The sequence below is a fragment of the Takifugu flavidus genome, chromosome 8, assembly GCF_003711565.1.
Source record: "Takifugu flavidus isolate HTHZ2018 chromosome 8, ASM371156v2, whole genome shotgun sequence".
NCBI lineage: Eukaryota > Metazoa > Chordata > Actinopteri > Tetraodontiformes > Tetraodontidae > Takifugu > Takifugu flavidus.
Genome location: NC_079527.1, coordinates 15,414,997 through 15,435,410, shown reverse-complemented (window position 1 = coordinate 15,435,410; position 20,414 = coordinate 15,414,997). Strand labels below are relative to the sequence as shown.

Below are 20,414 nucleotides of genomic sequence, written 5' to 3'. Positions count from 1 at the left end.
GGGGGCAGATAATGAGGGCGCCGATTAGCCTGAATGATGCTATTTAAGAGCTAATCATCAAGATAGTCTCCTAAGGACCTGAAGCTCCTCCCACGACGACCTTAATGACCCTAATGGAAGAGGAACCCTCCTCGGGTTACTGACGTTCCTGCCAGCAGAACCTTTGTTTATGTCGGTCTTCAGCGCTCCGGGCCGCGGTGCCGAGCGCCACACGTGTGCACGAGCACCACACGTGTGCACGAGCAGGCTGGATCCAGAACCGCAGGTCCGGAGTCGGCGGGTGCAATTTGTCCCTCGTTGAGAGTCGCATTCCTGCGCCGCTTATGGTTCTGCTGCTGTGTCCTGGAGCCATTAACACGATACCAATCTCACCAGTGGCTCCAGTTTGGGCCCCCGATGGGCTCCTCAACACAAGCTGTCCGCGGCTCGACCCCCCCACCGACGAGGGGGAGGAGCCATCAGCAGCCGCCATCAATGCTAACGACAGATCCCCGTCAGACGCAGCGCAATTACAGAAACAATGACGGCGTGTCATTAAATCTCCGTCTCCTCTCTGACGACGCCAGACTGCATGCTGGGAGCTGTTTACCGGGGGGGGGGGATGCTAACGCTAGCAGGGTTAGCTCCCCCTGCCAGGACGCTACTAAACTGCAGGTTTGTACGTATGTTTGAAACTTTAGAGCGCACCTGAGCACGCTGACCTCTGACCTTTGTGTGTTCCAGTCCACATGCAGAGGTGATCGGGTCAGAACAGCCGAGTGACATCACTCTGGAGTGAGACTCCGCCCCTTTTCCCCACCAGGTAACTTCCTATTTTCTGAAATGAGCACGTTTGATTTTGTGGAAGGCTGCGATCACGTGATCTGATGCTAATCGAAGCTCCAGAAGCTAACACATTAGCCAGCCAGCTCCAGAAGCTAACACATTAGCCAGCCAGCTCCAGAAGCTAACACATTAGCCAGCCACGCTGCTCCTAGCGTGTGTGTAATCGGGATCACTCGGCTCGATGCTGATAATGGGCTGATGGGAAATTCCTGTCAGCGCCGCCGCGCCGCAACGTTTCGCAACAGCTCTGGCAGCCGCGCCGCCGCTCCGCCGGGCCGCCAACGATGCGTCGCAGCATGTTCGCATAGCTGCCATTAAACGTGTCTTAAAGAGGGAGGAAAAGAAAACAAGACGAGTCTATCAAAACTCACACGAGTGTGTGTGTCACACACACGCACACACACACACACACACACACACACTGCTCAGTATGCGACATCCCATCAGGAATTCGTGCGACGATGCTAACAAGCTCGTCTGGACAAGCATTAGCAGCTCGTTGGACCACCCAGGAGACGACGTTCCAGAGGTTCCAATAAGCTCCCGATCGGTCCCGACGCTCCGATCCGCAACACTTATCTGTTAATTAAGCACGGAAAATATGTGGAACGTCAGCCCGGGGGGATGGGAAGGCAGAAGGGTTTAGTTCCTGGAAACCAGGCGCTCCGGGAACATTGAAGTCGCCGGTTTGTTTTCAGTTTTGTAATTTCAACGAACATCGGAGCGTCGGAGCAGCTCCTGATTCCCGATTCCTCTCTGATGAAACGAACCAGCCTCGTTAGTAAAACCACTTTAATTCCATATCGGAGTTTACACAGAAGTACCAAACTCAAGCATAAATACCATAAAAGAAGGATTGCAGTCTTCTCACGGGGCAGAAAGATTCCCGTCCGCTTTAAAAAGGAATTTTTATGATGGTCCTAATTTTTCTCAGCTTGTTTCCGTCTGTTGAGCGTCTGTTGTCGGGGGTCCAGTGTCCTCACAAGTCACATAAATGCCAGTTAACTACGTGTGTGTACATAAAGCAACGGCTATATAAAGAGAAGAATGTTAGCATACAGGAGACACATCCCAACGTTCCGAGATTTGCTCTAAACATCCGTGGAAGCAGGAATGTACAGGTTGGATTATTCCCCGGAAGCACCGGCGCCTCCCAGGAAACCGTCCTCCCGGTTCTTAACGTCGCCCTCGGTCCCGGATGCGCCTCACTTCCTGTCCTCTGCAGTCGGTCGCAGCGTCTGATCCCTCGACCCGTCGATCCGCAGGTGCTCGGCTCCTACGCGCCCAGCAGCATTCCCATGAAGTCCGACCCGTTCTGGATGGTGATGGGAGCGCCCGCGGCGTTGTCCACAAAGATGGAGGTGTACTGTCCGGCCTGGGGAGGGACACGGACGCAGGTGATGCACCGGACACGCCCACGGCCGAGCCGTCGGTGACTCACCTGTAGCTCCAGCAGCCCCTGGACGGCCACCGTGAAGATCTTGCTGTTGCTTTCCAGGCCCACGATCATCTCCAGAGAGCTGCGGCACATTAGCATTAGCCACGTTAGCATAGCACAAATCACACACGTCAGCATTAGCCACGTTAGCATAGCACAAAGCACAGAACACGCGTTGATTCTTCACTTTCTTTCCCATCGTGTTGGCGTTAGCATGAGGCGCCCGTCGAACGCCAGCCTGTGGCTGTTAGCATTCAGTGCAAGATTAGCCAAGCTTGGCTAGGACCGAAGCTGCTTATCTCGTTAGCATCTCAATAATCTGTTTGGACAAATGAGCAAAAACGCAGATTTTCCCGGAGGTTTTTCCTCCCGATCGGAGCGTAAACATCAAGCCGGCTGTGCGCGCTTTAACGACCGCTGCTCGTAGCGTAGCATAGCTGAAGGCTGTGACCACACAGCGAGCGCGCTGGCTGCTGTTAGCTGAAACATGATTCATTTTTATGGCAGATCCATCACGTCGGGCTGCCATCACAAAGAGCCTCGTTTCACATTCCCTGCATTTTCACATGTGGGAGGGCGAGGCCGGCTGGAGCGTTGGCTCGGGCCCCGGCCGCTCCAGACGCCTCTGGCTCGGAGGAGCCTTCATAATAATATTATTTATACGTTCCTCTCGTGGTGGCGAGCTCCCGGCGAGGCCGTATTTATTTCACTCCTGGTGTAAACACACATGTTGAAATATTGGGAATTTGCAGCATTTTTCGCCAAAGTCAACGGACGCATCGGCTCGTTCGCGTCCCGCCTCCCAAACGCAGCGACGCTGCTTAGCATAGCAGGCTGCCTGGAGGGTCAAAGGTCACCCGGGGAGATTAGCGAGGCGACGGGGACGGCAGCTTTAAGAGCGACGCTTCCAGACAGGAAGTGTCAGAAGAGTCCGAGCCGGTCGGGAAAGGGAGGCGGGGCTTCGGCCCTAAACCCCCATGCTAACGTTAGCGACGGACAGAGGTGGGTGCAGGACGGAAGCGTGTGGTTGCGTCAGGCGAGCAGCAGGGGGCGCTGGCGGTGCGGTGGGCGGTACCCACGTGTAGCGATGGCAGAGCGACTCGATGCAGATCAGCACGCGGACGTTGTCCCGGGCCTTCAGCTGGCTCTTGCTCCTCTTCACCTCGCTGTGATCTGGAAACAACCAGCACGTTGGCGTTGGTGGCGGCGGCGGCACGTGAACCTGGTGTGGGTGCGACTTACCGATGTGCACGTTAGCAGAGAACTGGTAGATCCCAGCGACGGGCGCCGTGAACCTGCCGGTGGACTGGTCCATTCCCGACCCCCTGAGGAAGGCTCCTTTAGCTGGAGGCTAAAGGTGGGCAGTTAGCAGTTAGCTTAGCATCCAGACGTTATCAAAAGAAACTGCTTTAAACGTGGTGACTGTTGCGATCACATGCTAACATATTAGCCAGCCAGCTCTTTGCAGGTCACGCTCTCTGGTTCTTCTGGACCCTGACTGGGTTTGGAGGCAGCCGCGGTGCCGACCCCCCCCCCCACTCGCCCGTCCCGACTGGCGAATTCTTCCAGCACGCCGTCTATTTGCGTCCTCCCTCCCTCCCGTCTCACACAGACTCCCTTTTGTACGCGTGCGACCAGAAAAGCCGCGAGCGTCTCGCTGCCGGTGACAAGACGCCCCCCCCCCCCCCCCCCAAAACTGCCCCACACGCAGCTGAAACCAAACAGAGCTGTTGAAAACACAAAACAACGTGCGTAACCACGGCGACGGGGATCCGCCGGCGTCACGCGGACTCACAGTCTGGAAGTTCTGGAGCTCCACCAGCGTCTTCTTGTCCACCAGCGCAGGTCCTCTCAGCTTGCAGTGGAACGCCTCCTGGACGCGGCTGCAGGCGGGGGGGGGGGGCCCGTCCAGCGCCGCCAGGGCGGCGGGCCGCTGGCTCGGGCCGCCGGCTCGCTCCAGCGCCGCAGCTCGCCGTTCCGTGGCCTCTGAGAGGAACGGGACAAGCGTCCTACAGTCACCACTTCCTGCCACCGGGACGCGACAGACACGTTCGCTACCTTTGATCATCTCTTTGAACTCCTGGAGAAGAACCTCCTGAGTGACCTCCGCCCCTGGAGAGCCTGGAGGTCCCTGTGGGCCAGGAGGACCTGGAGGACCAGGAGGGCCTGGCTAGGGGGGCAAGACAGGTAGATGAGAGCTCCTCCCACCTCCAGGTGACGTGAGCAGGTACAAACGACCAACACAGGTTAGCTTAGCATGATGGTAGCATCAGAATGATGAGAAATGTCCCCACTTCAAATATCCACCAAAGACGGGTGATCACGTGACAGGAAACGGCAGCTTTATGTCACTTCCTGTTGCTGTGGCGGCTGTGCGTCGGTGGGAGGAGCCAGATTTTCACCACAGCAAAATTTTGGTTTGAATTCTGTGCTTTTATTTTGAAAGTTTGCGACACTTCCTGCCGCTCTGCCCGTTTCTCAGCCCGTTTTTGACGAGTGCGTTTTTTTACCAGAGGTCGTTTGCGTTTGCGACACTTCGCAGGAAAGTTTCCGACGGGTCGTTTGACGAAGTCCATCCAGGATCCCAGCGGATCCACTCGCTGGCCGTCCGGAACCTGCCGCACAGAAACACTCCAGGTGAACACGCAGCAATCAGCCCGACATTCCAGCATCCTGGATCCATCGGAAGCAGCTGGATCAGGAATTCTGGCAGAAGCCATCGTGGGAAAGTGTCCCCCGACAGCCACCGTAGTCTGAGGACGTTTGCAGGATTTGGCGACCTCTGACCTGATCCTAAAGCCCGGACCTGTTTCACACCAGCCAGAGGTTCTGCGGAGGTTCTGCTGGAGTTCTGTGGTCGGAGAACCTTCAAAAACAAAGCGTGTGAGGATGTTGCGCAACATCTCATCTAAGCCGCCTTCCCAACGTCTGCGAGCAGATTAATGACGAGGAACGTTGTCTACCAAGGAGGAACGTTGTCTCCTGAAGAGGAACGTTGTCTCCCGAGAGGAACGTTGTCTCCCGAAGAGGAACGTTGTCTCCCGAAGAGGAACGTTGTCTCCGAAGAGGAACGTTGTCTCCCGAGGAGGAACGTTGTCTCCCGAAGAGGAACGTTGTCTCCCAAGGAGGAACGTTGTCTCCTGAAGAGGAACGTTGTCTCCCGAAGAGGAACGTTGTCTCCCAAGGAGGAACGTTGTCTCCCGAGGAGGAACGTTTGCTTCACCAGCGTGAACGCGGTCGAGTTTATCAGTTGGAAATAAACAAGACGGAGCTGCTGATGTCAGATTGTTAGCGAATCATTAGCTAACGGTTAGCTCGAGTCCTCATCATAGCCAAGACTGAAATATTACACAGATAACACACACACACACCACACACACACACACACACACACACACACACACACACACACACACACTCACACACACTCACACACACTCACTCACACACTCACACACACACACACTCACACACACACTCACACACTCTCTCTCATCTCGCTACTCTTTTCAGTAAAGATCTTGTCGGATTTGGAATCTCAAGCTGTCACCATTCCGGGTGGAACGTTCTTATCTGCTGATATGTCACCAGGTCACAGGTCAGAGGTCAGAGGTCACCACGTTCTAACGCCATCATTCTGTCAGCGCTCGCCGCCCCCTGTAGGTGCTCGTGAGTTTCCATCCTCGAAGGTGAGATCCCGTCAGGCGGGATCATCGTCCCCTGGATCGGAGTCCAACTGACGGCGGCGTGTTCTGGTGTCGTGGTGAAGCGTGTGCAGCAGCGCGTGACACACGCTAGTGACACGCTAGTGACACGCTAGTGACACGCTAGTGACACGCTAGTGACAGCTGATCAAAGCATCAAAGGCTCCACCAACAGGCGGGAATTACCAACCTGTCTGCAGTAACCTGCGGATTGGCCGCGGCTCCGTATCCGTGTTGACAACACGGCCGACACAGTGCGGAGGAGGAATGTGGCTGAGAGAACACCCGGGTTCTGCTTTGATCGGTGCCGTCGGGCCTCGGAGCGGCGCCGTCTGTCAGCAGGTGTGAACACACGCCTCCGACCGCGGAGCAGCCGAGCGTGTCGGCGCTGTCGACGTCCGCCTGACAGTGGTTACCACGGAGACGAGGCTCCGGGACACCACCAGGAACGCCGGCGCTGAAATAACAGAAGTTCCGTCCGTCCGGTTCAGCCCGGAGTTTGTGAAGGCGTTCCCAGGAAATTAGTGGGGATTTATTTGAAGCAATAAGAAGGAGAACTATTTCGCGCCAGCAGCCTCGTCACCGCTGTTAGAACACGTCTGCGTTCTTGTCTGTTCCGACCTGTTCACCTGTGCACGCGTGTTCCACAGGATGATGGACGTTCCCCTAATCCTCCTCTCACGCTCCAGCAGCCGTCCATGCCTGGACGGAACATCCAGGGCACGACTGTGGGTGGAGGAACATCTGCTCAGCTGGGTGCATCACGCCTGCGTTCTCCTCTCCTGAGGAGTCGTCCACGTTCTCCTCCTCTCCTGAGGAGCTATGGACGTTCTCCTCTCCTGAGGAGTTATGGACGTTCTCCTCTCCTGAGGAGTTATGGACATTCTCCTCCTCTCCTGAGGAGCTATGGACGTTCTCCTCCTCTCCTGAGGAGTCATCCACGTTCTCCTCCTCTCCTGAGGAGTTATGGACGTTCTCCCTTTTCCCAGTGCTTTAAGCGGGCCGGCTCATGATCCCATCGTACCGGTTCTGACCGGTCCATTTCTCTCTGTGCGATTCGAGATCGACATACTCAGATGGCTACACTACATTACCCAGCATGCACCTGTGGGAGGCCTCGTGAAAAGAGAAGAAGAGATCTGACGGACGTTGAACGTCAGTATGAGTCGGCGCCAGGTTGATCTACGGGATCTGAGTCCGTTACAAATGTTGGCCCGGGTCCAGTCGAGGAACCGGACCAGGGACACGGAGGTGGGACGGGAGGACAGAGCCAGCTAGCAGTAGCGCTGCCGCTAGCACAGGTAGCCTCCCATTTTTTTCTGATATTTGTACTTTAGGTTTTCAAAGGTGTTGAGATCCGATACGATCCTGGTTCCACAGAACCGAGCCAGAAACACGTCACACGCTGTGATGCAAACGTTGGGCAGAACCAGTGTGTGTGGGGGGGGTGGGTCTGTCTGTGTGTGTGTGTGGTGTGGGGGGGGGGGGGGGGGTCTGTCTGTGTGTGTGTGGGGGGGGGGGGGGGGGGGGGGGGGGGGGGGGGGGGGGGTGGTGTCTGTTTGTGGGTGTGTGCGCTGCCACATTCCTCTCAGGTAAATGTTTCAGGTGAGGTTAGCCCCTCCCACTTTCCTGTGATTGACACCTGGCTGTAGCAGGTGTGTTGGTGTTGTTTTGTCCGTCAGAATATTTAAATTAATGAAACAGTTGTTTGTCGATGAGATGCAGAAAACAGAGAAGAGAGTGAGGACCGGGGGTTCTGCCAAACCCAAAAGGACAGGAAACAAGGAGCTCCTCGCCATCACGCCACACAGCAGGCGTGAGGTTTGACTCCGCCCCCTAATTAGACGCACAGAGAACACTGAACAACTGAACGGGAGCCCGAAACGTCTGAAACCCGTGATGAACGAATGTTTCAGTATCGGACGGACGGATCTTCAGGATTCATCACCCTGATTTGATCGGATTTCTTCCTGATTTTATCAGATTTCTCCTGATTTGATCAGATTTGTTCTTGATTTGATCAGATTTGTTCCTGATTTGATCAGATTGGCTCCTGATTTGATCAGGTTTCCTCCTGATTTCTGTGTCAGATGGAAAATCTGCTGCGGAATGCTGCTGGCTGCCAGCAGCCCACACAGGACTGGTCAGGAGGGAACGCCATCGTGAGAAGTTTCCACTGGCACCGAGGAAAACATGGAAATATGGAACTTTTCTGAGTATTTCATGAGTTTCCTTCGTTGTCATGCCAACAGGCCTAATTACTAGAGTTTAGCATTGAGTCCAAAGCTGCAGACTGTCTTCGGAGTGGCGAGCTGGTCTGATGGAGCGTCCGTGGTCGTGGAGGACGACATGAAAAGAATGTGGGGGGGCTAATCCAGGCCGAGGTGTTCTCTTTCAGGAGCGTTTCTATGGGGCTTTGTGAGGGCTTTACACCACACGCTGGCCCAGTTGGAAGGGCTGCACCGCCCCTATCGGATGTCCCAGACACGGCGGAGTCGGCTCAGACCTGCGGGCGACACAATCAATGCGCTGGGACCAGCGGCGCCGCCGGCCCGGGCACCGGAGGCCCGGGCGCCGCGGCAGCACTGCTGTTGGGAAGAGCGCCGCAAAATTAGGAAATAAAGTTACAACTGAGTCGAGATTTTAGGCCTGAACGGAGCAAATAAGCCCGCAGACACGCGCCGGGATGGCGTCCGCTGGGGGGTGTGACATGAGGGGTGGGCGGGGACACAACAACCCCCAACACATCTGCCCCAGACGGCCGGGGGCAACAACAACAGCAGCAGTCAGACGTTCAGGATCCACACGCAACATCTCCAAATCAGCAACCGAAGGAGAGGAACCGGCCTCGGACCTCTGAGGGGTGGTCAGCAGCCACTGCGCTTCATTTACGTTTCCAATGGCAACGGCGCGCTCACGGGTTGCCACGGTAACGCTGTCAGTTGGCTGCATCTGTTCATGGCGTGGGACCACCGATGCATCAATCGTGCTTTAGTCGCGCACATTGGCCTCGCTGAGGTCTGACCCGGGGTCACCTGAGCCGGGGTCACCTGAGCCGGGGTCACCTGACCCGACTCTGCCCTTTACACAACATCTGTTCCAAACGTTTCCTTCTGCGGTTCTAAGGGAAGGTTCTTCAGGTTCTTCTGGTTCTGCAGAACCTTCAGAACCTGAATCAAAGTCTGAAATACGTGTGTCAGTACCTTGATGCTTCCGCCGACCTCCTCGCTGTTGGAGATGGTGGCGTTGAGGGTCTCCGTCTGCTGCGGCGCCGCCTCCTTGGCTTTCTTCCGCTCCTTCTTGGCATCAACTCCATGGAGGAGGAGGCACTGAGTCCAGAACACGGCTGCCATCAGCACCAGAGGCCCGGCCCCACACCGCATCTTCGCTCCCTGCACCAAAACAGCCCCGAGTCTTGTTGTGAGGATGCTGGCGAGGTTCAAAGTCCTGAGAGGAATGCGGGTCCAGGGACTCCCTGACGAGCGCTCAGCAGCACGCCGCCGCGGCAGAAGCTCTGGCTCCGGTCTGAGAGCCACGAGGATTACTCAACTGTGAAATATGTCGGGCAGAGCGGGCCCGGGGGACGACAGATCGGCGCAGATCTGACAGAAAATAAACCCATTAGTGAGATTTTTCACGCTCTCTGCTTTGTTGGAGGGTGAGGAGAGGGGAGGAAGGTCAGGGGGCCAGAGGAGGAGGGGGGCGGCTCTGTCCCGCTGGGGATCCTCACAAGTTGCCCTCTCGCTGGTCTCCAAGCAGCAGACTTCGTGGTCTCCGCTCAGGTGCTGCAGGTCTCCAACACCTCATGGATCTCTGGCTGCTGCAGGTCGTCTCTGCTCAGACTGAGCTCACGGGGGAGGGACGGGGGCTTTTATCACCACCCTCCGCCCCCTCGCGCTCCTTCCCCGTCTCTCCCTCTTCCATCCCTCTCTGTCCGTCTGTCTGTCGGCTTTATTTGCGCCAGACCCACGACGCTCGGAGCTCCTCTCCTTTAAAGCTGCGTCTCTCTGAACAAACACAGCGTCCTGCATCATGATGTTGGGGAAACAGTTTATTTTAGACGTGCCAGTCAACAAAGGGTTGCGGGAACCTGCGGGAACAAAGCGAGGATTTTGGGATTTCCAAAAAATATGAAGTCATTGTTCGGTTTATTGTGAATAAATATGTCAGAACTCGGCGTTCTACCCTCAACTTTATTACATTTGAGTACATCGCCCCCCAGCGGCAGTAGCGGGACCTACACTAATGTTCCCGGACCTACACTAATGTTCCCGGATCCACAGAGAAGGTTCCAGGACGCACTGGTGTGTTACTGGTCTGTTACTGGTCTGTAGTGCATAATTCTGCTTGTGTAATCCGTGCAGCGGTGTGAATCCGTGTCTCCTTGAGCAGAGACCGTGTGTTGTCGTGTGGAACTGCCGCCTCCCGCCCGACAGGCGGCGCTGGCGCCCGCGTGTTCGTGTGGCTGGAGCCGAAGAAGCGCCAGCTGTTAGCCCGGACCTGAAGGCTGGTTGGTCGGTTGATGCGCCCTGGAAGCTGCGTTTATTCTGCCGTGTTTTAACCGCTCCTCTCCGCCTGTGCTGCTGCGGTTGAGCCACGTATACAGGAACTGCGGTGTGACAGCCGGACTGACCGGATACTCCAGCTGTTGGGGGCGTGCAGCTCTCGGTAGCCGCAGTTAGCTTAGCTTAGCTTAGCTCAGCTCAGCCCAGCTGCAGAGCTTCTCTGTCGTGTCGCTTCTTCCGTCTTTCACGTTTTTCAGGTTGGTCTTTACGGGTCCTGCACATTTAGTTCTTTATCCTTAGCTGGCGCTCCGGTCCGGTAACGTTGTGTAGCGAACTTTAGCTTTAGACGCGTATTTGTTTGAATACGCGTATAATGTTTGGTTGAATTGGCTACAGTAAGCGCACAAAGTTGGTCTGTTGTCTCTAATGTTTTAGATAAATGTCCAGAACCGAGGAACACGGTGACGCTTATGGGAAAACCTTGTAAATAGTGAGAATCAGAGTTCTTTTACGTTAATATGTCTGTAAAATGACTCCGACAGACGTGACTATTGGTTCAGAACGCAGCATCTTTTTTCTGCTGAGTCACGTTTGCGCACTAAAGTGAGCTGGTTTCTCGGTGGGTGTCAGAATTAAGCCTCTAAAATGTTCTAAAGGTGATGACGGGCGGTTCCGAAGTGTCGTTTTAGCATTTTGGACGAGACGTGTGACGAGCATGTGTGATTGTCCCGTTCAGGCAGTCATGGCTGGGAAGAGCCGCCACTTCCTGACTGGGAATATCACCACCTGCCTGCTGCTCCTGGCCGCGCACGCGTGTGCACGGCCCGCAAACATGTCGGCCCTGAAGGACAAAGCTCCAGTCAGCAAAGACGAGAACGAGATTCTCCCCCCGGACCACCTCAACGCCGTGAAAATGGAGCTGGACGGGCACCTGAACAAGGATTTCCAAAAGGAAGTCTTCCTGGGAAAAGAGATGGAGGAGTTTGACGAGGACTCCGAGCCCAGAAGGAACAGAAAGAAGTTGGTCGAGATTTTTGCCAAGTGAGTGAATTAATCTGGAATTACAGCATTCCTGAACTACGCTCCGTGTGTGTGTGTGTGTGTGTGTGTGTTCTCCAATAAGCTCTTTTCCTGGAGGTTTTGGGCCTGTTTGTCCTGTTTGTTGTTGACGGCATTCCTGACCCCATTCCCGACCCCATTCCTGACCCCGCGTCTGTGCCGAACCCTCAGAGTGGACTTCAACAAGGACCGCAGCGTCAGCGCCAAGGAGATGCAGCGGTGGATCATGGAGAAGACGGAGGAGCATTTCCAGGAGGCCACAAAGGAAAACAAGAACAGCTTCCACGCCGTCGACCCCGACGGCGACGGTGAGAGAGGTCGGAATGTCGGGAGAGTGGCGGGGCGGTGCGGGACTGACGTCCGGCTCTGTCCGCAGGTCACGTGACGTGGGACGAATACAGGGCGAAGTTTCTGGCCAGCAAAGGGTTCGATGAGAAGGACGTCGCAGAGAAGATCAAGAACAACGAAGATCTGAAACTCGACGAAGAAAGTGAGAAGCGGGATCGGATCACCCGGTTATTCCTCTCCCCTCCGAATTCCTGGGATTGTTTTCCTGACGAGTTAACGCCCGTTTGTCTCCTGCAGCTCAGGAGGTTCTGGAGAGCCTGAAGGACCGGTGGTTCCAGGCCGACACCAACCCGGTGGACCAGCTGCTGAACGAGCAGGAGTTCCTGTCCTTCCTGCACCCGGAGCACAGCCGAGGGATGCTGAGGTACATGGTGAAGGAGATCGTGCGCGACCTAGGTGAGCGACCTTCAGCCGGTTCTGGTGGCACCTGGACCGGTTCTGGTGGCACCTGGACCGGGCTGAGCCTGTCGGGTTCTCCGCAGACCAGGACGGCGACAAGAAGCTGACGCTGTCGGAGTTCATCTCGCTGCCCGTGGGCACCGTGGACAACCAGCAGGGCCAGGACATCGACGACGACTGGGTCCGGGAGCGGAAGAAGGAGTTCCAGGAAGTGATCGACGCGGATCGCAACGGCATCGTCACCATGGAGGAGCTGGAGGTGGGGAATGTGGGCAGATCGCACGCCGCCGGGCGTTCCGGCACGCCCCCTCAAAGGTTCTGTTTGTCCCGCAGGAGTACATGGACCCGATGAACGAGCACAACGCCCTGAACGAGGCCCGGCAGATGATCGCCGTGGCCGACGAGAACCAGAACCGCAGCCTGGAGCTGGACGAGATCCTCAAATACAGCGAGTACTTCACCGGGAGCAAACTCATGGACTACGCCAGGAACGTTCACGAGGAGTTCTGAAGGAGTTCTGATGCGCCGCGGGAGGCGGCGCCGCACGGCTGGGCGCCACTTTAGCGGCTCCCTTTGATGCTGCGTGTGTATATACCGGTCCATCCCCATTAGATTCTTTTATTTTTGCAGTTCTGGCGGCGTTCCCGAGTCTGTATCCATGTAAATATTCCCGTCTCGCATCAGAACGCCGCTGAATGTCGCCGGCGGCGTCCGTCCGTGGCCGCAACGACTGCGATTATTTAAAACCGCTTTAGACGTGAGGCCGTCAGGCCGGGACTGGTTCAGGAGCCGAGTGGCGTCGCAGCATTCCGACGTTTGCTTGGGAAAACCGTTGCAGCTCTATGAAAAATGTCCGGAATTAATAAATATTCTCTTTATTCTCCAGCTGCTGCTTTGATTCTTTGATCAGCAACGTTTAGCTCGTCTGATAAGGAATTCAGGAGCCCAGACTGGTTCTGAGGTCTTTATTGGGACCGGTTCCTCCTGCCCCCCCGACGGGACCGGACCGGAGACGGCAGAACCTCTCGTTTCTGCTCCACATTAACTCGGCTGAAAGTAAAAACGTTTAAAAACGGCGGTTCTGTTCCTGGACCGACGTCTGTCGAACAGGTCAAAGGTCACCCGTGGCGAGCTCAGGCTCCGCCTCCTCACAGGTACGGGTACTGGTTCAGCTTCCTCTGGAGCTGGTGGAAAGGTGGCGCTCCCTGCTGCTGGTTACCGTGCTGCCCCGGACCAGAACCACTCAGGTTCTTCTGCAGCAGGGTCAGGGAGGAATAAGCCCCGCCCACCCTGGCGTGGCGGGACGAGCCGCCCTGCATCTGGTCCACGGCCTGGGACACGGACGCCAGCGCGGCGGAGGCCGGGTAGGCATACAGGTTTGGGGCGGAGCTGAAGAGAGCGTTGTAGGAGGAGTGGGAGGAGCCTGGCGGCGGGTAGGTGCTCTGGCGCCCCAGGGACCCACTTCCTGTCTGGTCCTGGTGTGATGACATCACAGGCTGCTGCGACAGAACACAGTTATTCTGGTTTTGATCAGGTGATTCACCAGAAACGACGACGCGGCGCCATTGTCACCTGACTCAGGTTGAGGGGCTGGGATCTGCAGGACGCCACGCCTCCGGGCCGACCCGCCTGCTGAGCCGGGCCCTTCCTGGACTTTCCAGAACCGCCGGGCGTTTGATCTGTTGAGAAGAGAACACGTCCGGGTGACCACGGGTGACCCGTTGCCAGGCAACAGTGCGGTGGACCAGGAGCAGGCGCGGCTCTGACCTGAGCTCTCTCCTGATTGGCTCTTCACCGACGGCGTGACGATGGCGGTGGACTTGGCGGGCTGGGGGCGGGGCTTGGGGCCCGGCGGGCTGCTGTGGGAGGAGTCGGAGTCGTGCGAGTCGTGAACCGTCACGCAGCTGATGACGTTTGGTCGCTGACTCGCTCCGGCGCTGCGGAGAGGAGGCGGGGCTTAAGACAGAGCGCCACTAAAGAAAAGGACTCAGTGGGAAGTGTGGTCACCAGGGGGCGGGGCTCTTCCTGTCCTCGCCATCCTCAGAGTCACTGTGGATGGTGATGATGCTGACGGCAGGACTGGGCGTGTCCGAGATGATGATCGGCAGAGACGGGTCACCAGTGGGGGCGCTGTGGAGGGGCGGAGCAAACTGGTTATACTGGGGCAGGGGGGTTATACTGGGACGGGGGGGTTATACTGGGACATGGGGGGGTTATACTGGGACGGGGGGGTTATACTGGGACATGGGGGGGTTATACTGGGATGGAGGGGGGTTGGGGTCGTACTGGGACGGGTCAAATCCAATTTCACAAAAATGTTACCTGGGTCTTTTGTCTCCATGGCGACCCTTTGATCTTTTCCCCGTTTGGGTCTTCGAGTGTGTGGCCCCCGTGCTGTGGCCCTGGGGGGCACCGTGGCGGCCGAAGCCAGAATCCTGCTGATTGAGGCCCTCGAACTGGTTTCCATAGCGACCCCTGTGCGAGAACACGGTACACACATCAGAACAGACCAGAGCGGTCCTATCACCACGGGTCCTGCCCGACCCACCTCCAGCCCGGCGCCGGCTGGCCCTCGGGCACGCCGCCCCCCCTGGGCGAGTCGGCCACGAGCGTCTGGCCGGCGTTGATGGTGACGCCCGACATCTGGGGCCACGAGGACGGGATGAGGATCTGCTGGGCAGCTGCTGGCCAGCCCTGCTGCACACGGCACATCTGGCCTCAGCGCGCACACACACACACACACACACACACACACACAGAACCACGAGGGGCAGGACACAGAACCACACTGAAGTGCTTCACATCAGAACCTGTCCAGAACTCGCCTGAGGCCCAACAATGGTCTGAGACTAGTGAAGGTGTCGATGCAGCATCGAGCCGCCAGGGGGCGCCGTGACTGAATATGGAAGGAAGGAAGGATGGACAGAGGGAAGGAAGGAAGGAAGGATGGACAGAGGGAAGGAATGATGGAAGGAAGGATGGACAGAGGGAAGTAAGGTAGGAAGGATGGACAGAGGGAAGGAAGGATGGACAGAGGGAAGGATGGAAGGATAGACAGAGAAAAGGATGGAAGGAAGGATGGACAGAGGGAAGGAAGGATGGACAGAGGGAAGGATGGAAGGAAGGATGGACAGATGGAAGGAAGGATGGAAGGAAGGAAGGAAGGAAGGAAGGATGGACAGAGGAAGGATGGAAGGAAGGATGGAAGGTAGGTAGGAAAGAAGGATGGATGGACAGAGGAAAGGAAGGTAGGAAGGTCGGTAGGAAGGTGTTTGAAGCTGCTGCTGTGGCGGCCTTTTACCAGGACCGCAGGATTCTGATCCAGAAAGGGGCCAAGGAGCGACCCTAACGAGGGTCAAGGGACACCTGGGAGGAGGTGTGAGGGGAGGAGTTACGGAGATGAAGCGCTGAGGAACGGGCTGTGGTACGGCCCGATCCCCGGCCCGATTCCCCGGCTGATCCCGCGGTTCCAACCCCGTTTTCACCAGATGGTTTAAACATGTTTCCTTATATTTGGTAATGAAACAGTGAAGCGGAAAACGGGAACGAGTGGACGAAGAGGGCGAGGAGTCCTTCGGATCCCACCTGAGTCAGCACGCCGGGCTGAATGTGGAGCGACTGGGCCGACTGGTTCTGAGGGACCAAAGGGACGGAGCTGGGATAAGCAGAGGATTTACTGGACGTTTGGAGACCTGTGAGGACAGAATCCTGTCAGCATGGCGCCCGCTTTAGCTTCTGTCCACGTTGTGTCCTCACCCTGGATGGTCGGGGGACAAACGATGAGCGTCTGCTGGAAGGGTTCGGTCTGGGTGCAGAGCTGGGGGGGTCTGGGCTGCAGAGGGACCCCCTGCTGAGCCAGGCCCGGGATGTTGATGGTGGCCTGCTGGTACAGGGCAGGCTGGTAGTTCAGCAGAGGGACGCTGCTGCTGAGAGACAGCGAGGGACCTCCTGTGGACGCCATCTTAGAGACAAACCCAGCAGCCACAACAGAGGACATGTTAGTACTACTGACAGGGTCTGGGTCAGGGGACAGGGTCGGGTCAGGGGACAGGGTGAGGGGACAGGTCAGGGGACAGGGTCAGGGTCTGGGTCAGGGGACAGGGGACAGGGGACAGGGTCTGGTTCAGCGGACAGGGTCTGGGTCAGGGGACAGGGTCTGGTTCAGCGGACAGGGTCTGGGTCAGGGGACAGGGTGAGGGGACAGGGTCAGAGGACAGGGGACAGGGTCTGGTTCAGGGGACAGGGTCTGTGTCAGGGGACAGGGTCTGGGTCAGGGGACAGGGTCTGGGTCAGGGGACAGGGTCTGGGACAGGGGACAGGGTCTGGGACAGGGTCAGGGGACAGGGTCAGGGGACAGGGTCTGGGACAGGGGACAGGGTCTGGGTCAGGGGACAGGGTCAGGGGACAGGGTCTGGGTCAGGGGACAGGGTGAGGGGACAGGGTCAGAGGACAGGGTCAGGGTCAGGGTCTGGGTCAGGGGACAGGGTCTGGGACAGGGGACAGGGTCTGGGACAGGGTCAGGGGACAGGGTCTGGTTCAGGGGTCAGGGGACAGGGTCTGGACAGGGGACAGGGTCTGGGACAGGGGACAGGGTCTGGGTCAGGGGACAGGGTCAGAGGAAAGGGTCAGGGGACAGGGTCTGGGTCAGGGGACAGTGTCAGAGGACAGGGTCAGGGGACAGGGTCTGGGACAGGGTTAGGGGACAGGGTCAGGGTCTGGGACAGGGCACAGGGTCAGGGTCAGGGTCAGGGTCAGGGTCTGGGTTAGGGGACAGGGTCTGGGTCAGGGGACAGGGGACAGGGTTAGGGGACAGGTTCAGGGCCAGGTTCAGGTTCAGGTTCAGGGCGTCTCACCTGATTGTGCTGGTTTAACTGGCTGCTGAAGGTGACGGTCAGGTTGGCGGCGGCGGCGCCGTTGCTGGCGAACACGTTCTTCCCGCTGTCGAAGGCGCCGCACCGGCGTTTGCAAATGTCCATGTTTTGGAAGCAGGACTTCACACTAGAGGGGACGGAACCAAAGCAGGACAGGAAATGGTTCAGTTCTCTCACCCTAAACCAGAGCAGAACTGCCCCCGTGGGGTCGGGGGGGGTCAGGTGGGTCAGGTGGGTCAGGTGGTCTCACTGGGAGCTGTGGGGGAAGTGCAGCAGGTGCGTCATGGTCACGAACGGGTGGTTGAGGGTCTTGGTGGGCGTCACCCTCTTGTCGGCGTCCAGCGTCAGCATCTTCTTCAGCAGGTCGATGAACTCCCGCCGGTCGGCCTTCTCCGCCAGGACGTCGGTGCCCTCCAGGGTGGTCATGTTCACCTGCGCGGGCGGAGGACAGAGGTGGGCGTGTCTGCTCGAGTGGGCGTGTCTGCTCAGGTGGGCGTGTCTGCTCAGGTGGGCCCAGCGTGGGCGTGTCTGCTCGGTGGGCGTGTCTGCTCGGTGGGCGTGTCTGCTCAGGTGGGCCCAGCATGGCGTGTCTGCTCGGGTGGGCGTGTCTGCTCAGGTGGGCGTGTCTGCTCGGGTGGGCCCAGCGTGGGCGTGTCTGCTCAGGTGGGCGTGTCTGCTCAGGTGGGCCCAGCGTGGCGTGTCTGCTCGGGTGGGCCCAGCGTGGGCGTGTCTGCTCAGGTGGGCCCAGCATGGGCGTGTCTGCTCGGGTGGGCGTGTCTGCTCAGGTGGGCGTGTCTGCTCAGGTGGGCGTGTCTGCTCAGGTGGGCCCAGCAGCCCTGCAGGTCCTCACCTGCATCATGTCGTCCAGACAGTTGAAGATGTACTTCCTGGCCTCCTTTGACTTGACGCCCATCTCCGCCTCGTGCTCAGCAGGTGTCTGGAGGGTAAAGACAGGGTGTGAACCCGGCCCGGCCCGGGCGGAACCGCTCCGTGACCCACCTTCAGTCTCCACAGCGGGTAGCTGGAGTCGGGCCCCCTGTTGAAGAAGCGGCTGGTCTTGGTTCCGGCGCTCAGGAGGTACTCGGCAGGAAGTCCCTGTGTCTGGGAAATGTACCGGATCTGACAGACGACAGGAAGTGATGTCAGCACGGTTAAAGGGAGGAGCGGTTCGGGCCTCCGCAGGTTCTGGTGCGGCTCACCTGGTCGTACTCCGAGGCTCCGGGATAAAGGGGCCATCCCAGGAAGAGCTCGGCGATCACGCAGCCCAGGGACCACATGTCGATGGCCTCGCAGAACGGGAGACCCAGAATGATCTCCGGAGCCCTGCGAGAACATCGGGACGTGAGACAACGGCCCGTCCTCCCGATCCTCCCGATCCAGGTGTTCCGGCCCCGGAGCGCTCACCTGTAGTACCGCGACTGCAGGTAGGTGGAGCACACGGCCTTGGACACGTGGCTGGCGGAACCAAAGTCGATGACCTTGACCCTGTAGGGCTGCCTCAGGGGGTCCACCAGCATGATGTTCTCGGGCTTCAGGTCGGCGTGGATCAGGCCCAGGCTCTTCAGCTTCATCAGCGCCGTGGACACCTGCTGCAGGACGGGTCGGATGCACTTGAGCAGCAGCGGGCTGAACTTGCTGTGCTTCAGGAAGTCGTAGAGGTTCTGCTCCAGCATCTCGAACACCAGGCACGTGTGGTTCTTGTGCTGGAAGCACTCGTAGGAGCGGACAAAGTTGAACTCGTCGGCGTTCTCCGTGCTCAGCCTGCTGAGGATGCTCACCTAGGGGGACACAGAGGGACAACGTCCAACGTCCTCAAATCTAGAGCAGGAGATCCAGATGGAATCGGATCAGATCCAGCACAGAACTCACTTCAATCTGCCCCTGCCGAGCGTAGGAGGGGTGGTTCTTCAGGATTTTAATGGCCACGATCTCATTGGTGCCCCTCTTCCAGCACTTGGCCACCTGGCCAAAGGTCCCACGTCCCAGGAACTCCAGCACCTCGTAGCTGTTGGACATGGAGCACAAGATCTCGTGCTGCACCAGCTGGTAGTCGCCCTCGCTGTGCGAGGCGCTGCTCTTCGTCGTGGAAGAGGAATGTGCGATGGACCGGGCCGTGGCGGTCCCGCCCCCGCCGCCCATACGGGTGGAGACCACGGGAGCCGAGAGCTCCTCCAGGATCTGGACGCTGTCGCTGCTGTCCACCTCCTCGCTCTTCCTCTTCAGGCTGCGTTGCTTCTGCTGAAGGTCGCACGGCTGCTGGAGGGGGAGGTCGCCGTCCTTCACGCGGCGGCCGGAGGAGGACGAGGAGGACGAGGACGAGGGGCGTCCACGGAGGCTGCCCGTGCTGTCGGCCGCCCGCACCACCGTCTGCTCCGGCGGGCGGTCGCAGCCGTAGACGGGGTTGAAGGTGGAGCCTGAGGTGGAGGGAGCGGCGTCCCCCAGAGGGTTGGACGCGTCCCCCAGAGGGTTGGACGCGTCCCCCAGAGGGTTGGACACGTCCCAGGCAGCGTTCTCCACCTTTAACCTCTTGGAGCGAGAGAAGGCGCTGGAAGACACGGAGGGGGAGGAGAACGCCTGGAGCTGCACCGCCATGTCTGGTGGAGGAGATCAACACAGTCCATCAGCAGAACACGACGGACTCACAGCTCATCATTGCTGCGCGCGTGCGTGCGCGCGGTTAACCCGTGCAGTTACCTGAGGCCCGGCCACTCCGTCGTCTCGCGGACATTCACGGGCTCCTCATCCTCATCTTCCTCCGTTCGAGCGTCGTGCTGAAGCTCCCCCGCTGCTGGAGGCTCCTCTGCAGCAGGATGGACGGGAGCTAATCCCGCTAGTTAGCTCAGCGTTGCGGGGTCGTGCGTGACGGGAATGCGCAGGCACGTCGCGCTCTGGGCGACACAGATCCGCATGCTGTCAGTGACCGTCCGGCCGAGCAGGATGGAGCGCCCTTCCGCCGGGACGCAGCCCCACCAGTCGGTGCACCCTACGGGGGTTTGGGGGGGTCCTCTGCAGCTCCAGCACTTCCTGCTTCCGGCTCTCGCGCGATGACGTCACACGGCGTCTTTTCGCGATAGAGATCGCCGATTAATGGTTGCAGTATTCCCACAAATCAAACCTAAATGTATCGTTATTAACGGCGTTTTGAGGCGTTTACACCTAAACGTACAAGAGTTTTTCCAGGTTGTCACGCAAAACGTCACTTAAAGTGAATTTTAATTCACAAACCCTCATCACGTTTCAAGCTAAAGTTGGACTTTTACACCGT

At 58.1% G+C, this 20,414-nt stretch overlaps 3 protein-coding genes and 1 long non-coding RNA gene across 10 annotated transcripts; 2 read left to right on the top strand and 2 right to left on the bottom strand.

Moving 5' to 3' along the window:
* Positions 1–1,332: 1,332 nt before the first annotated feature.
* On the bottom strand, positions 1,333–10,284 carry c1qtnf12 (C1q and TNF related 12). Of its 2 annotated transcripts, XR_008951906.1 has the most exons (9): positions 9,171–10,284; positions 4,774–4,878; positions 4,322–4,433; positions 4,059–4,249; positions 3,506–3,614; positions 3,343–3,436; positions 2,267–2,345; positions 1,669–2,200; positions 1,333–1,581 (listed from the first exon to the last, which is right to left on the bottom strand). XR_008951906.1 is itself a non-coding variant. In XM_057042189.1 (8 exons), the coding sequence occupies exons 1-8, from the start codon at positions 9,348–9,350 to the stop codon at positions 2,102–2,104; spliced, it is 969 nt and encodes a 322-aa protein (XP_056898169.1). In that variant the 5' UTR covers positions 9,351–10,284; the 3' UTR covers positions 1,603–2,101. The 2 variants fall into 2 exon arrangements, 1 of the variants encoding a protein (XP_056898169.1); XM_057042189.1 differs by lacking the exon at positions 1,333–1,581 and having other exon boundaries at positions 1,603–2,200.
* A 162-nt stretch (positions 10,285–10,446) lies between these two features.
* Positions 10,447–13,163, top strand: sdf4 (stromal cell derived factor 4). 4 transcript variants are annotated; one of them, XM_057042186.1, is made up of 7 exons: positions 10,447–10,720; positions 11,209–11,513; positions 11,703–11,839; positions 11,908–12,021; positions 12,117–12,275; positions 12,362–12,537; positions 12,612–13,163. In XM_057042186.1, the coding sequence occupies exons 2-7, from the start codon at positions 11,215–11,217 to the stop codon at positions 12,786–12,788; spliced, it is 1,062 nt and encodes a 353-aa protein (XP_056898166.1). In that variant the 5' UTR covers positions 10,447–10,720; positions 11,209–11,214; the 3' UTR covers positions 12,789–13,163. The 4 variants fall into 4 exon arrangements, with proteins under 4 accessions (XP_056898166.1, XP_056898168.1, XP_056898164.1 ...); XM_057042188.1 differs by having other exon boundaries at positions 10,456–10,729; positions 12,117–12,243; XM_057042184.1 differs by having other exon boundaries at positions 10,457–10,729.
* A 65-nt stretch (positions 13,164–13,228) lies between these two features.
* Positions 13,229–20,191, bottom strand: hipk1a (homeodomain interacting protein kinase 1a). Of its 3 annotated transcripts, none has more exons than XM_057042176.1 (16): positions 19,844–20,191; positions 19,019–19,743; positions 18,554–18,927; positions 18,349–18,472; positions 18,149–18,268; positions 18,000–18,086; positions 17,400–17,581; positions 17,132–17,276; positions 16,035–16,239; positions 15,864–15,970; positions 14,827–14,975; positions 14,601–14,753; positions 14,286–14,408; positions 14,046–14,215; positions 13,851–13,957; positions 13,229–13,777 (listed from the first exon to the last, which is right to left on the bottom strand). In XM_057042176.1, exons 1-16 carry the CDS (start codon positions 19,875–19,877, stop codon positions 13,427–13,429), a joined length of 3,156 nt encoding a protein of 1,051 aa, XP_056898156.1. In that variant the 5' UTR covers positions 19,878–20,191; the 3' UTR covers positions 13,229–13,426. The 3 variants fall into 3 exon arrangements, with proteins under 3 accessions (XP_056898156.1, XP_056898158.1, XP_056898159.1); XM_057042178.1 differs by having other exon boundaries at positions 13,229–13,774; XM_057042179.1 differs by having other exon boundaries at positions 14,827–14,972.
* LOC130530720 (uncharacterized) lies at positions 17,524–18,070 on the top strand. Its single transcript, XR_008951908.1, has 3 exons — positions 17,524–17,656; positions 17,813–17,841; positions 17,935–18,070. It is a non-coding gene; the product is annotated as an uncharacterized LOC130530720 (long non-coding RNA).
* Positions 20,192–20,414: the final 223 nt, after the last annotated feature.

What these genes read in the sequence shown, in the direction of transcription:
- c1qtnf12 (XM_057042189.1), bottom strand. Translation starts at nt 9,350, where the DNA reads ATGCGGTGTGGGGCCGGGCCTCTGGTGCTGATGGCAGCCGTGTTCTGG. An exon ending in CTCTGCTAACGTGCACATCG is followed by an intron (nt 3,437 to 3,505) that starts GTAAGTCGCACC and finishes GGTTGTTTCCAG; the next exon opens with ATCACAGCGAGGTGAAGAGG. An exon ending in TCGCTCTGCCATCGCTACAC is followed by an intron (nt 2,346 to 3,342) that starts GTGGGTACCGCC and finishes AATGTGCCGCAG; the next exon opens with CTCTCTGGAGATGATCGTGG.
- sdf4 (XM_057042186.1), top strand. Translation starts at nt 11,215, where the DNA reads ATGGCTGGGAAGAGCCGCCACTTCCTGACTGGGAATATCACCACCTGC. An exon ending in TTGGTCGAGATTTTTGCCAA is followed by an intron (nt 11,514 to 11,702) that starts GTGAGTGAATTA and finishes CCGAACCCTCAG; the next exon opens with AGTGGACTTCAACAAGGACC. An exon ending in TCACCATGGAGGAGCTGGAG is followed by an intron (nt 12,538 to 12,611) that starts GTGGGGAATGTG and finishes TTTGTCCCGCAG; the next exon opens with GAGTACATGGACCCGATGAA.
- hipk1a (XM_057042176.1), bottom strand. Translation starts at nt 19,877, where the DNA reads ATGTCCGCGAGACGACGGAGTGGCCGGGCCTCAG. An exon ending in ACGGAGTGGCCGGGCCTCAG is followed by an intron (nt 19,744 to 19,843) that starts GTAACTGCACGG and finishes CTCCTCCACCAG; the next exon opens with ACATGGCGGTGCAGCTCCAG. An exon ending in CAGCCGGCGCCGGGCTGGAG is followed by an intron (nt 14,754 to 14,826) that starts GTGGGTCGGGCA and finishes GTTCTCGCACAG; the next exon opens with GGGTCGCTATGGAAACCAGT.